Source organism: Gorilla gorilla, chromosome X (genome assembly GCF_029281585.2).
Source record: "Gorilla gorilla gorilla isolate KB3781 chromosome X, NHGRI_mGorGor1-v2.1_pri, whole genome shotgun sequence".
Lineage (NCBI taxonomy): Eukaryota > Metazoa > Chordata > Mammalia > Primates > Hominidae > Gorilla > Gorilla gorilla.
The window spans coordinates 77860211-77873747 of record NC_073247.2 but is presented as its reverse complement, the minus strand read 5'-3'; the positions used below and the strand labels follow the sequence as shown (position 1 = coordinate 77873747).

At 39.5% G+C, this 13537-nt stretch overlaps 1 protein-coding gene across 2 annotated transcripts in view; it reads right to left on the bottom strand.

The window, feature by feature from the left end:
• HEPH (hephaestin) overlaps nucleotides 1-13537 on the bottom strand; it is a 93259-nt gene that overhangs the window by 58790 nt on the left and 20932 nt on the right. For both annotated transcript variants that reach the window (XM_019019758.3, XM_004064292.4), the window contains exons 7-13: nucleotides 12313-12481; nucleotides 10974-11110; nucleotides 9382-9513; nucleotides 6723-6934; nucleotides 5589-5739; nucleotides 3849-4061; nucleotides 1037-1250 (exon numbers count right to left, since the gene is read on the bottom strand). In XM_019019758.3, coding sequence (XP_018875303.1) covers nucleotides 1037-1250; nucleotides 3849-4061; nucleotides 5589-5739; nucleotides 6723-6934; nucleotides 9382-9513; nucleotides 10974-11110; nucleotides 12313-12481 — 1228 coding nt within the window. The remainder of the gene's footprint in view (nucleotides 1-1036; nucleotides 1251-3848; nucleotides 4062-5588; nucleotides 5740-6722; nucleotides 6935-9381; nucleotides 9514-10973; nucleotides 11111-12312; nucleotides 12482-13537) is intronic.

The window sequence follows — 13537 nt, the reverse complement described above, 5'->3', positions numbered from 1 at the left end:
GAGGTGATAGATGGAATCTTCAAAAAAATATCCAGCCCAGTTATCTGCTTCTGTTTACAGAAAACTTAGTATAGGTTCCATGGAGTTTTGTTTTCATAATTGTATGTCTATCTGAACATCAAAAATCAAGAATTAAAAATAAAGTAAAATTTTTAGATGTTTAGCAGGAAGACTTCAACCTTCAACGAACAACGTAAAGAGTAAAAATTGCTAAAGTGTAGTGACAGCACCAAAATCAAAGTAGTGGAGACTGCTAATTTGTATCTCCATTTCCGTTCTCTCCTTCCTTTTTAGTAATAGAATCACCTAACTTTTAGCTGAGCACATAGCTGACTAATTAGAGATTACATCTTTTAGACTCTTTTTGCAGCCAATTATGGCCATAAGAATTAGTTCAGAACAACAGAGTATAAGAAAAAGTGATATATACAACTTCCATGCTGTGTCCTCATAGACAATGCTGCTTGCCCTGGACTTCTTTCTTTCTTCATGATAGCTGGGAATAGCTACAACTGGAACAGACATCTTGGCCCCAGAAAGGAAAGCAAGTGCTGAGGATGATAGGGTTCCCCTGCCAGCCCTGAATTGCTCATATTTGTATTATTATGTGAATAAGAAATAAAATTCTATCATATTTAAATCACTCTGTTTTAGACATTTTCTGCTACATAGCTTAGTCTGTACCTTAATAAATGCAATGCCCTTTTGCCAAGGGACAGATGAGCTTGAGACATTCAATCCCTTGAGCAAATCCTGTAAAATTTAAGTCCCAGGGTAAATACTTCCAGCTAACTGAAAGAAGAGAGACAAAGATTAAGAGGGTGAAGGTGTGGGCAAGCTTTATTCCCTCCCTATATCAATATGGAAGCAGCAGTGAGCTAGAATTCGTAAGAGCTGCATTATAGCCCCATCTCCCAAATCTGTTGGTATCATATTAGGAGACCTGAGATAAGAGTCTCCTCATCTCAGAATTTCAGTATTCTCATTTGCAAAATGCTTTTCTAAAAGTGTAATCTCTCCATTTCTGAAGCCTTACCTGTCCTTCTCAGACTGGTTGTGCCATTCCCGTTCCCAGCTCCGGTCAGGGCAATAGTCCCACTCTACTTCTTCTGCCATGATATAGTAGATTCTTGCAGCTTGGTAGCGTTGGCGAGGGGTGGCTTGGTGGCCAGGACACTGGGAGACATTATAGATTGCCCTCATCCCTGCTTCTCGATGGCTGCCTGCCTGGCAATAAATCTCAAATGTCCCTGAGGGAGGATCAGAGAGAAAAATCTGACTCAGAACATCCCTCGGTGGTGCCTGGGGGATTTCCTGCCTTTCCCTAGGCATACTGCAGAAAAGAGTTAGTTTCAGATAGTCTCAGATAAGGCTCTTGCCTTAACTACACATAGACAAAAGAGTATTTAAAGTTTATTGAGAGTAATGAGCTCAAAGGTTAAGAGCTCCGGCTCCAAAGCTACATACACTGGCTTTATTAAAACTAAACTCTGCCGCTAGAATAACCAACTTCTTCCAGGGTGTTTCTAGTTTTAGCACTGTAAGTCCCATATTCCTAGAAACCCCTCAGTACTAGGCAAACTGCCATGGTTGGTAACCCTATCTTTCATTTATTATATATAAATCATATATATATATATATATATATAATATATTATGTGTGTGTGTGTATATATATATATGCACACATAAAACCTTGTAGCAATTGCTAAACCTCTGTGTTTTTCAGTTCCCTCATCAGTAAAATGAGGATTATTTTACTTTATTTGGTTGTTTTACAATTAAACACAATAATTTGTGAACAGTGCTTAGTATAGAACATATTCAATGTTCAGTTAAGTGATGCTATAAATAAGTAAATATAGCTGTAATAATTCTTATTCCAAGAAAAACATTGATGAGTTGTCTCCTATCAAGTACCAAAGAAATAAAGTAGACTTCGATAGTTAGCTAAAAAGAAAGAGAATGTCTTGATTGCAGAGGGATGCTTACCTAAGACAGCTTTAGAAGGTCCTTCACTCGTTTTTTACAATGGAATGCGCAGGTAACAGTCTTAAATGTCTGTGTTGTGGAGTTGCCTGGACCAGATCTTAAGCTCCAAATTTCTACCTCAAGGATACTCAAACTCAATGTCAATCAAAAGAAGCTAAATTTCTTAGAACATTACTCTCATTGTTTCCTTACTTTGCTGCTCAGTGCTTATCCCATCACTACAAACTCTTCTTCCTGGCTTTCAAAGCCTTCTATGAGTTGGCACCAAACTACCAATCCAGTTCCACTTCCCACACATTGTCTCATACTCAACTAGCACTCCAACTACATGGAACTCTGACTGTTTCTCTCACACATCTCATTCATTCCTACCTTGAAATCTTCATTCATTTTGTTACCCTCTTTCTGGAACTTACCTGCCTACCCCACCCCCAAGTATCTATGAGAGTCCACTCATTATCCAAGACTCAATTCATGTTTCTTTTCCAGAAAGCCCTCCCTGACTATTTTGGCCCAAATAGAGTTCTACATTCTTCACTTCTCCACCTCTAATGCACTTTATATCTAAACCACATGTTAAAGGGCTAAGTGCCCCTCTCTTTTAAAATGATCCCTTCTACTAGTTTATAAACACGTTGAAAGAAAGGGTCTACTCATTTCTTTCCACGTCTACTGCTTCTATTTCCCTTACCACCGTTATCTATTGCATCAGTAAATCCTATCAGCAATTCCTTCAAAATTATTTTTTCGTTTCCACTGCCACTTCCCGAGTCCAAGCCACAAGCTTCTCTCACAGAGAAAACTGCAATAGCCTCCAAATTGTCCTTTCTATTTCTGAGGAGACCAGCTTTATGTCAAGCGTTTGTCAAACTCAGGACTAGGTTAATATTATTAAAGCGTTGAAGACACATGTTCAAGGATGTTTTTCCCCCCAAATATGAATGGAATTTACAGGAGTAAAACAAAAGTTTAATAGGAACTGCGTGGAGCTGACAGGTTGTTCTTACAAACACTATTGCCATCTAACGGCTGGAAAAAAAAATACACCATAGGGACTAAAGAAAAGATAACTGCTCCATTATGAAATTCTAGAAATACATAGAATCTGAAGAAACATTACAGTCAAATATCTTCATAAAAGGAAGAAAAAGGATATAGAGGGAAGGAGAGATGGAGGGAGGACAAAAGGACAGAAGGAAGGAAGGCAGAAAGGAAAGAATCAAGGGAGGAAATCTAGCTAGAGAGAAGGGAAGTAATTAGACCAAAGCTACGCAGCAAGTTAATGAAAGAGCCTGAACTAGGGCTCCTGTGTTCTGATTTCCAGGCTGAAATTGTTGCATCACCACACACACACACACAAACACACACACGGGGTGGCAGGGGGCAGAGGGTGGGGCGCATCAAGGGGAGAAAGAGGAAGAGAGAGGGAGAGATCAGAAATGAGAGAGTCTGTAGAAAGCCTCACAGAATATCAATTTGATAGCACTTATAAGTGCATTTTATTGACCTTCCTCCCAATAAAAGTACTGTACCTATAAAATCTCTGTGTTGTCAAGTCCACTCCCTGCCATATAAGAACTTCACTAAAGCTGAGCAACATCCCAACTTCCCTTCTGTTGTTCCAGAAAAGAGCTTCCTCCACCTTCTACTAACTATTCTGCCTGCAGCTGAGTAGGGAATCCAAGTAATCAGAACATGAAGAGCACATTGAAGAAGAAAAAGACAAGTGTTTTTAAAAACTTACTAGAACGCTTAACATGTCTATTCTTTTCTCTTCACCATCCCGCCCTCTTCCCGACCCCATTCCTGGCCCTACACCCAACAAAGCCTCTAGGGCCAGCCGCTAAGGCACTTACCAAGGTTGTCAGGCTGCATGATGGCCATGACAAAGGTATGAGGAAAGAGCATAGCTGCACCCTTCCTCATGCCCTGAAGCTGCACAGTGTTGCCCTGGAACATGACTCCATGCACATCAGTCTCTGTGCCCAGGCCGAGCAGGTGCCAGGCCACTGTGTCACCCTTGCACATGTCCAGCCTGGGCAGGTTAGAGAACAGAAACCCATTAATGGCTGGAAAACAAAAACACAAGACAAGGTGGGGAGATGAGACCAGACTACTCCAGCACTGGCCAGGAGCATGGCATCAGCTATGAAACTTGAAACCGCTGAGTCATCCTCAACACCTCTGCCTTCCTCTCTACGCCACTTTAACTCTACTCATGAATATCTCTGTCTTTGGGATGAGTGCTCAACTGTCCTTTCCGGCCTCACCTCCACCATGATCCACATCCTGACAACACTGAACTACTCTCCACTACCACACACACACACACATACACACACACACACCAATCTCTCCTATTCCCTATTTCTTGAAACTCTCCTTCCTTGGTTTCTGTGGCAACATACTTTCTGGTCCTTTTACAACCACTCTGATTGTTCTTTTTCCATATTGATCTCATTTTCCACCCCCTCATACGTGTTGGGGATCTGAAAATTCCATCTTCAGCTCTCAACCTGTTTCCTCCTCTTCATCTTCACTGCTACTGCCCTAGTTTTGGCCCTCATCCTCCCTGGCCTGAACTAAAATAGCCTCCTCTCTGGTACCCCTACCTGCAGTTTGTCCTCCCATCCTCTTCCATACACACACACACACACACACACCGACACACACACACACACCATTGTCCTGTGAGCTCTATTTTTCTCTGCATTACCAAAGCTTTAAACATTGTAGGTGCTTTGATAATACCTGTTGACTTTTCACATAATTTCCTCTTTCTGGAATAAACTTCCCTTATGGTCTCTGTCTATGGCATCCTACCACTTACCTGTCGTATCTTCGTTCAGATATACTCTGTAAAGCAGTTATTACTCTCTCTTTGATCCATGAAAATTTTATCCCACAAAATTCTGCAGTATCAGTTGCCATGGATTGTAACTGATATACTTTCTGGTGATTTACTTACAAATCTATTTCCTGCACTGGATTGACATAACAGGAAGCATATCATTTTTTTTCTATATCTATGTGACTGCCTGAGCACCTAGCACATTACCTAGTACCTATTAGGCGCTCAGTAAATTCTAACTGGAATGAACTTTGCTCATGAGATGGTTTTACTTTTTCCAAATGATGAAACTAACTAGTAATGGGAACCAAGAGATGGAGCATTTCAAGTGAAGGGAACAGCACTGCAAAAGCATGAAATCAGCATGTTCACAAAGAAAAATAGCCCCAGTTGGCTGGAGTATGGGGTGGGGCACCCAAGGTACTAAAATATAAGGAAGAGGGGAGATAAGATTGGAAAGGTATCATCTGGCTTATTCTTCACAATCTCTTGTAGATTTCTTGTGCACACCCTCATTTTGCAGTACTTTCTTCCAGTTTCCCCCATACTGTGTAACACAGGATACAGCACCCAAAGGTACTAAGTATAAGATCTGTTGTGTTCGGTTGAATCTCTCAATCTAGCTCGCCTCTTGGACAGAGATGACCAATAAAATCAGTGTTTTCAGGATTGGTCATGATTACGGTTAAAGTTAGATTTTACTTGGGACCCTCAATTTAGCCCAGGGCAAAAGTACTCCCCATACCATGCATCCGATTGGAGTCTTGGAAGCCCTCAATATCCTCTGAAAGCAGTCGGAAATCCAACATAGCAGCTGCTTGATTGGCATTGCTGTACCAGCTCTTGTTCTCATCCAACACAGTGAAGAGAAGAAAGAATTCTTTATCCACCCCTTTCTGCAGGCCCAATAGAAGAAAGTAGAGGGAATAATGACAATAGTTTCAGCAGTTGTGGACTGTGTCGTTACAGATCAAGGGATGCCAGATTCTTTCCCATTTCCTTTTCCCATTTTGAGACCATACCTCCTATCCAGAGCTGCAGCAGTTTTTCCTTAGGTAACCTCAAATTGCAGATGAGAGAAGAAGGTCACAATAAAAGTACAAGCCTGACAGGGAAGACTGTATGAAAGTGGGCAGGGAAGGAGCATAGGATAAGAAATAAGAGGTATAGAGTGTAAAAGAAGAGAGCTGGTAATTACCTGGGGAGAGGAATGAGGGGAGGTGGCTAGAAAAGCAGGGGAGGGTCTTGGGGGGAAACCAGAAAATAAAAGATAAGTAATATCAGTGATAATTATTGTTACCACTAACATTTACAGAGTGCTTAATATGTGCCAGACACTGTGCTAGGCACTTTATATGGGTTATTTTAATTAATCTTCACAGAAATCCAAGGTGTCTTCTTCCATTGTTATCCCATTTTTACAAATGAGGAAACGGAGTCAAAGAGAAGTTAAGTAGCTCACCCAATGTTACACAGCTAGAAATCGTGGGCTGAATACAAAAGAAGACAAGCAAATATTAAAGCAGATTTATGGATCAGGAGCAAGGTTTAGGGGCCACCGAGGTGAGGGAGAGGGAAAGGGAGAGGGGGAGAGGGAAAGGGAGAGGGAGGGAGGGAGGGAAGGAGGGAGGAAAGAAGAAGATGATGAAAGGATATCATGAATTATCTGCAAGGCTAAGGAAGATATATATTTGTCAGTACAAAAAATAACATGCAACATAGCATGAGGTCACCAACTATTAATTTCTGATGGACCAGCTTGATTATTTTTCTTCTATTCCCTAAACTTTAGAACCCAGTTCCATGCTTAACTCCTATCCAGCAACCCAGCTTCATCCTTCTCCCAGCAGGCTTTCCAGCCAGATAACCCTGACAATACCTGCTTGCCATCTGCACCCAAGGCACCAGCCCTGCACACCAGCAGTGGGCCCACCAGGCCAGAATTTGTGTCTCTTATGGGATCTGCAGCAGAGAAGTACATCCAGGTGAGACAAGCAGGATCCTGAGCAGTGGGACCGGCATGAGGGGGGACTGTCCAGCGGTATGTTACTTTCTCAAAGGGCTTGGCAACCAAGCCAGGGTAAGATGAGCCTGTAGTGAAAATATGGGACTCATTACTTAGATTGACTAGAATGAGAATCATCAGCTCCAAACAGTGAAATAAAGATTATGAACTACAAAGGCATTTTGGAGCAGCAGTAGCAGCAACATGGAATATTGAATAATGAGGAGAACTCTGGTCAAGGAGTCAAGAGATGAATTTATTTTCTCGTTCTGCCATTACTTGCTATATGAAATGCAGCAATTTAATCTTCCCTATGTTTCAGTTTTCCAAAATCATAGGACCTTGGGACTAAAAACGGACTTTAAGACTTATTTGGAACATCTCTCACTTGAAAACATACATTAATCTGCTCTTACATCCCTACTTCTGCTTAAAACTCTCCAGTGATGGGGGACTCACTACCTGCCATTATAGTCCATGTCATCTTTGAACAGCTCTGATTATTTAATTTTTTTTCTTTTAATATGTATTATGTACATGTGGGTGTGTATATGTTATGTATGTATGTATATATATACATATATATATAAAACACTAAGGCTGTAATTTCTAAAATGGACACAAGACATGGTCAAGCAATGCACAGACCTTTCTCAAATTTTCATGCCATCAGTAATCAAAGAAGTACAATTGAAAATAGCTAGATAACTTTTTTACAAATTAATTTAGCAAAGATTTTACAAATTGTAATAATGCATGATGGTAAGAAGTGGTTTAGATGGCACCTACCCTACTCACTCACCTATAAAGAGTGTAAATGTAAAAGGGAATAACACTTGAAAAAATATATAGACAAAATTTGAAAAAAAAAGTACACGAAAATGTAGACAAAGCTATTTCTTTAAAAGGTTCATATGCACAAGTAGAATAATATATGCAATAAATACTGAATGTTCAACATGAAATAATCAAACAAATGCAAATCAAAACAACAGTGAGTTTTGTTGATGCTGTCGTTTGCCTACAAGACTGCCATTTTGACAAGATTAAAAAGATTTCCCCAGTGCTGATGAGGTTGTAAGAAAAGGAGTCCTCCTCAGGTACTGCTAATGGAACTCTAAACTGATAGGAATGCAAATCTTTCCAGAGAGTAATTTGGGTGTAGGTACCAAAAATTTTAATGTACATAGCCCCTGATATAGCAATTCCCCAACTTAAAAATATATTCTGAAGAAAGGTTTATAAAAACATTCAAAGAAACATATGGAAGGATATTTCTAGTATAGCTTATAACAAGGGGCTATAATTTAGGATGGTTTTAACCTATCTTTCCTTATTCATTCATTATTTCTTACTTTTCAAATTTTCAAATATACAGAAAACTTTAAAAAACAGTGCAATGATCAACCTATCACCTAGAGTCTATTGCTAACATTTTGCCATCTTTATTTATCTACTCTATGTGTATATACATCTACACACACATACATACAGTTTTTGTTTGCTTTTGTTGAATCATTTGGAAGTAGAATACAAACATCATGATATTAGCACGCATCTCCTATGTTGCTATAATGCCATTATTCCACCTAAGAAAATTCCCTAATAACATCTAATATCCAGTCTATATCAAGAATTTTGCAATTATCTCCAAAATGTCCCCTAAAGCTATTTTTACAAGCAGAATCAATCAAAATTTGCACATTTCATTTGTTATGTCTCTAATCCCCTTATTGATGGTATGGACTTCTTGAAGAGACTAGACCAGTTGCCTTATAGAATGTTCATTCTAGATTTGTCTGCAACTTTGCTCTTTATGCTTTCAGTTTTTCTTTTATAGTTTGGCTAGAATTAGCATGCATTAATATTCTTAGATAAAGTAAAAAATCAATTACACAATACTCTTACTTCTAAGATTCTCTCCTGATACAGTAATCCAAAATGCAAGCTAGGATATATGCATTCATTCATTGCAACCTGACTTACAATATTCAAAAATACTGAAAAAACCTACATGTCCAAGCAATAGAGGAAAAAGTAAATAAATTATGACAAATCCTTGAGATAAAGTGTTTTATAGTCATTAAAATGTTTGTAGCATTTTAATGGCATAGAAAAACAAACACAATACAATGGTAACTGAGAATAGTAGGATGCAAAACTGTACAAACCATATGATCATATATCTCTATATATAGACTTGTATAAGCACATAAAAATATTTAAAGGTATATCAAAATTTATATGACAATCTATAAATGATGCTTATTTACTTTGTAATTGTCTGCTTTTCAGAGTTCTATAATAAACTTATTTTTAAAATTAGGATATATTTAAATATATTTAAAAGAAATTTTCTCTTATTATTGAAGCCCAGCTCTGTTTTACTATTATATTGTTCATTCATTCAACAACATCCACATATGGCAACTAATTCTGCCTACTTCATCCTCTCCATCTCCCATTTATTTGTTTTCTAGAGACACATGGTACCACCTAGAGCCCACATTTACTAGAAACCCTGTTGGCTCACCATCATTGTACACAGTGCCTTCATAGTCTTTCTCATAAAAGACCCCATGGGGCTGCATGCTGAATGGCTGGGAGGCACGGTTGTAGAAGACCACCTGAATGGTGTCACCCACCTCAGCCCGGATCACTGGCCCTGGAAAATGGGAAGGAGAGACAATGAGAATGATGAAAGGGATAAACAGGGAGGAAGGAAATGGAAGAAGAGGGAGGGAAAGAAAAGGAAAGTGAAAGTGAAGAAGAAAATAAAAAACTTTTCTTTGTAATAATAAGAACAATTTCTTTCAAGTATATTGCAATTTACAATTACAGAAAACACTGGGAAATCCATTATCTTATTTTGATTCTCAAACATCATTTTAAGGCATATAGGGCAGAAATTATTAACTCCAATTTACAGATGAGAAAATTTCAGCTGAGAGAGGTGGAATTTACCCATGCAAATTTAAATGGTTGATTAGCCATTCAGCCAGGACCAGGGGCCAGCAATTTCTCTCATCCCATTGTCAGTCCCAATCTCATTTTCACTTACTTTATTGTCCCAGATCCCATAGCTACATGTCTTTGTGGACCTATCTAAGATCTGTGCTTGCCTCAATCTGAAACCAATTCTGAGCAAAGAGAATTATGATATCTTCTATCCAGGCACTGGACTAGGTAATCTAGCCACAACTCCTGGACTCTTCTGAACTTCATTATCCACCACATGTAATCTAGCTTAGGTCATCTTTGAAGCAGACAAAAACTACCAAAACTGGGCACTTATTCTGACTCTAACTCTCGGTCAGAGTTTCTAGCTTGGTTTCCTATTCAATTTCCACATCTAATGTTTCACCTCATCTCAAAGACTGGGCACTCATACTGAAGTCCAGCCAGTGATAATTCCTTCAGGCTCACCACCATCTCTCTTTCCTATGGTGGATTTCTCCTCATTGTATCTCCCTATCCAGCTGATGTAAGATCTATTGTCCATTATCAGATCTAGAATCAACTGGCACACACCTATCCCGAGTATGGTCCATTATATTAATTTCCAAGGTTTTTTTTCCATCTGGCCTATTTTATTTTCTGGTTCCATCATGCTACTAAACCACATCTAACCTTGGTTTAGCCCTTCTAGATACCTTCTTCAAGTTCAGACTCTAAGCCTATTCTGCATTGCTCCTATTTCAAGTATGTCTGCATGTCATGCCAATCTGCTACTGGCCCCAGATTGCTGAGAACCTATACAGTCTTACTTCCTTATGTAGCCCTTTAGGAATACTTCTAGAGAAGGAATTCTAAAAATTTGTACTGTACATCAGTGGTATTGGAAGACATTCACTGAAAAAAAGTGGAGATTCATGATAAACAAAAATAAACCTAAGGCTCCTAGAAATCCTGTAGCATAAAAAGCACTATTTAACTGCTTAACTTAGTGGTTTTACAAACACATTCAGACTCATAACTCTTTCACAAAACAATCATCTCATAAGACTCACTTTGGGAGATGCTGGTCTACAGTGTGCTCCTAAGTGATGTCCAGGCCTCAGTTTCAAAGTCTTCCTCAATTCTCTGGCTCTAGTAAATGAATTTCATAATTTAAAAATTCCTCACCCAGGATTCCAAGATGCCTATCTTCCTCCAAATGCATCTTCTCTTGGAATGTCTCATCTTGAAAGGCTTCATATCGCACTTTCCAGTAAGTGCCCCCAATTCGGCTGGAGCTCTTCTGGAAAAACTTATCTGAGATACTGATGTATAAAAAGTAAAATATGATATGATTTCATTAGGTATCAAATAGACTCCCATCTCACCCGTAGTCTCACCAAGTTATGAATCTTTATGTTTAGGAAGGACCTCAGAGCTCATCTAAGTTAACTCCCACCAGTGAAGATATCTCCTTTGGTGGCACCACTAGAAAGTTATATACAGCTTCTGCTTGAGCCTTTCCAAAAATAGGAAACTCATATCCAGAGGAGACAATCTCCCTTACTGTTGGACATTTTAAATTATTGGAATTCTATTTTAGTGTAAGTTGGAATATTCTTGCTTATAATTTCCAGGCACTGGGACCAGTTCTGCCCTCCAGAGATTCATAGTCTACATCTGTCCTTAATCATCCTCAGGTATTAATAATCCTTTCTCTCACTCCAAAATGAAAGCCCACTATGTTAATAAGCCCAGTTGGAAATCATAGAATCCATGCTGAGACTCAAACACCAACTTTCCTAAGTTTTCTCCAGATTTACTCTATTATTTCCTGCTAGAAGTATAACCATGAAGGATCTTCCCCCAACCCCTCTCTTAGTTACCTATCAAGTGCCTCCTCTGTGGAAGACCTGTCATCATCGATTGCCCAGTGAGTGGTATGACTTAAGACCCAGCAACTGAGTAGGGCACTAACCTCCTACTCTATCTTGCCCACATCTGGGTCATGGATGAGGCAGGAGAACTTGGAGAAATTCCTTCAAAAGAATGGGCATGTGATAGCCAAAAAGCAGGCTGCCTCTCTTCCTACATTTCTCAGAGTGCTTTTTGCATCCCTGCTCAAATGCCTCATTCAGACTATAGAAAAGAAATGAAGGAGCAAGGAGGTAAATAATGGGTAAAGTGAAGAAACCTGGAATAAAAGCTATTTCAACTGATACAAGAACTGGTCCCACCTGGGCTTTCCTTTATGAAAATGGCCAGGAACTATAGTAGGACCAACTTCAAACTCTGCTTGGACCCTTTGTGGGGATATGGAATAACCCCACAAAAAGCTTTGCTACCTGTATCTCCCCAAGAGCAAGCTCTCCAGGGGGCCACAAGAACTTGGCTAACAGTTGGTTCATGTAACCCCAGCCAGACAATGATTTGGATCCCTGAGTAAAGTGAGAGATTTCTGGAAGAAAGATAATAAATGTTTGGAGCTGGACCCAGAATTAAAGAGAGGGATCCCACTGCCTCTTACCTGCCTGGCTCTCTCAAATTCTTCCCAGTACTCCCATCATGCCCCATCGGGCCATAGTCCCATTGAATCTCATGGGCCTCAATGAAGTACTGTCGAACTTTGCCTGTGAGAAGGTCCACAGGAGGGGCCATGGAGCAAGACTTGACCTTGTAGAGTGCCTGCATGCCATCTGAAGGAAGAACATTATGGCTGACTCCTTTCTATCCAATAGGATTTTAACCCAGAGGACTCACCTTCCTCTTTCTGTTAGTGTTTCCTCCACCCACCCTCCACTACTCTCTTTACTCCTGCTCCAAAATGGGCCGCTTTCTCTCACTCTTAAAGTGCATGGCTGAGAGAGAGAGTCCAGGGTAGAATTCAGGTACCTCCACTTGCTTATACCACCACTGATGCATTTACTAGATCCTCATTCCTGCCTCTGCATAAAGGCTCACATCGTAGCAACATCACAGAGACAGAAGTAAGGAAACTCGAGTTCAAGCCCAAGCTTTAAGCACTATCTGTAGGACCTTAGGCAAGTCACTTCCTCAATCTGAGCTTCCCTCTTTTGCCAAAGGAGAGAATAGGAAAATCTACCTCATGGGGCTGGTAGGAGCATCAAATTTAAAATAGGGGTTAATTATTTGTAAACTGGGAAGCTCCCAAAATAATAGAACATCTTCTATCAGTGAAGATAAAGCTTCAGACTTGGGACCGTAAGGAAAATGTAGATTCTAAGTAGTGTTTTCAAATGTGGAATATACTACATTGCATCATAATGGCAATGGATGGTACTGTCTTATATTGGCTTAGCAACTTATAGAGGTCACTCAGCTATATTATTTTATTAGCGTCCCACAGCATCCCAGGGAGATTTGAAATTTGTAAATTAGAAACTTGAGGTATGATGAAGGGAGAGGAAAAAATATTTATTTTCTTCAACATGTATTATGTTGAAGGTAGGTTCTGTGTCAGGTGCTTTACATCTTTTTTAAAATTTCAGTCCCAGGGAGTACATATGTTATCTCTATCAATCCTTACAACCATTGTGTGAAATAGACTTTTAATGTCCCCTTTTGCGGATGAAGAAAACTAAAGGTCAGACAGGTTAAATAACTTGCCCAAGGTTGCACAGCTAGTCAGAGGTGGAGTTGAGACTTAAACGCTCATCTTTCAACTACAGATCTTAATTGTTCATTTTATTTTCTTATATCTACTATCTTGGTTATATCATCCCCCTATTCTC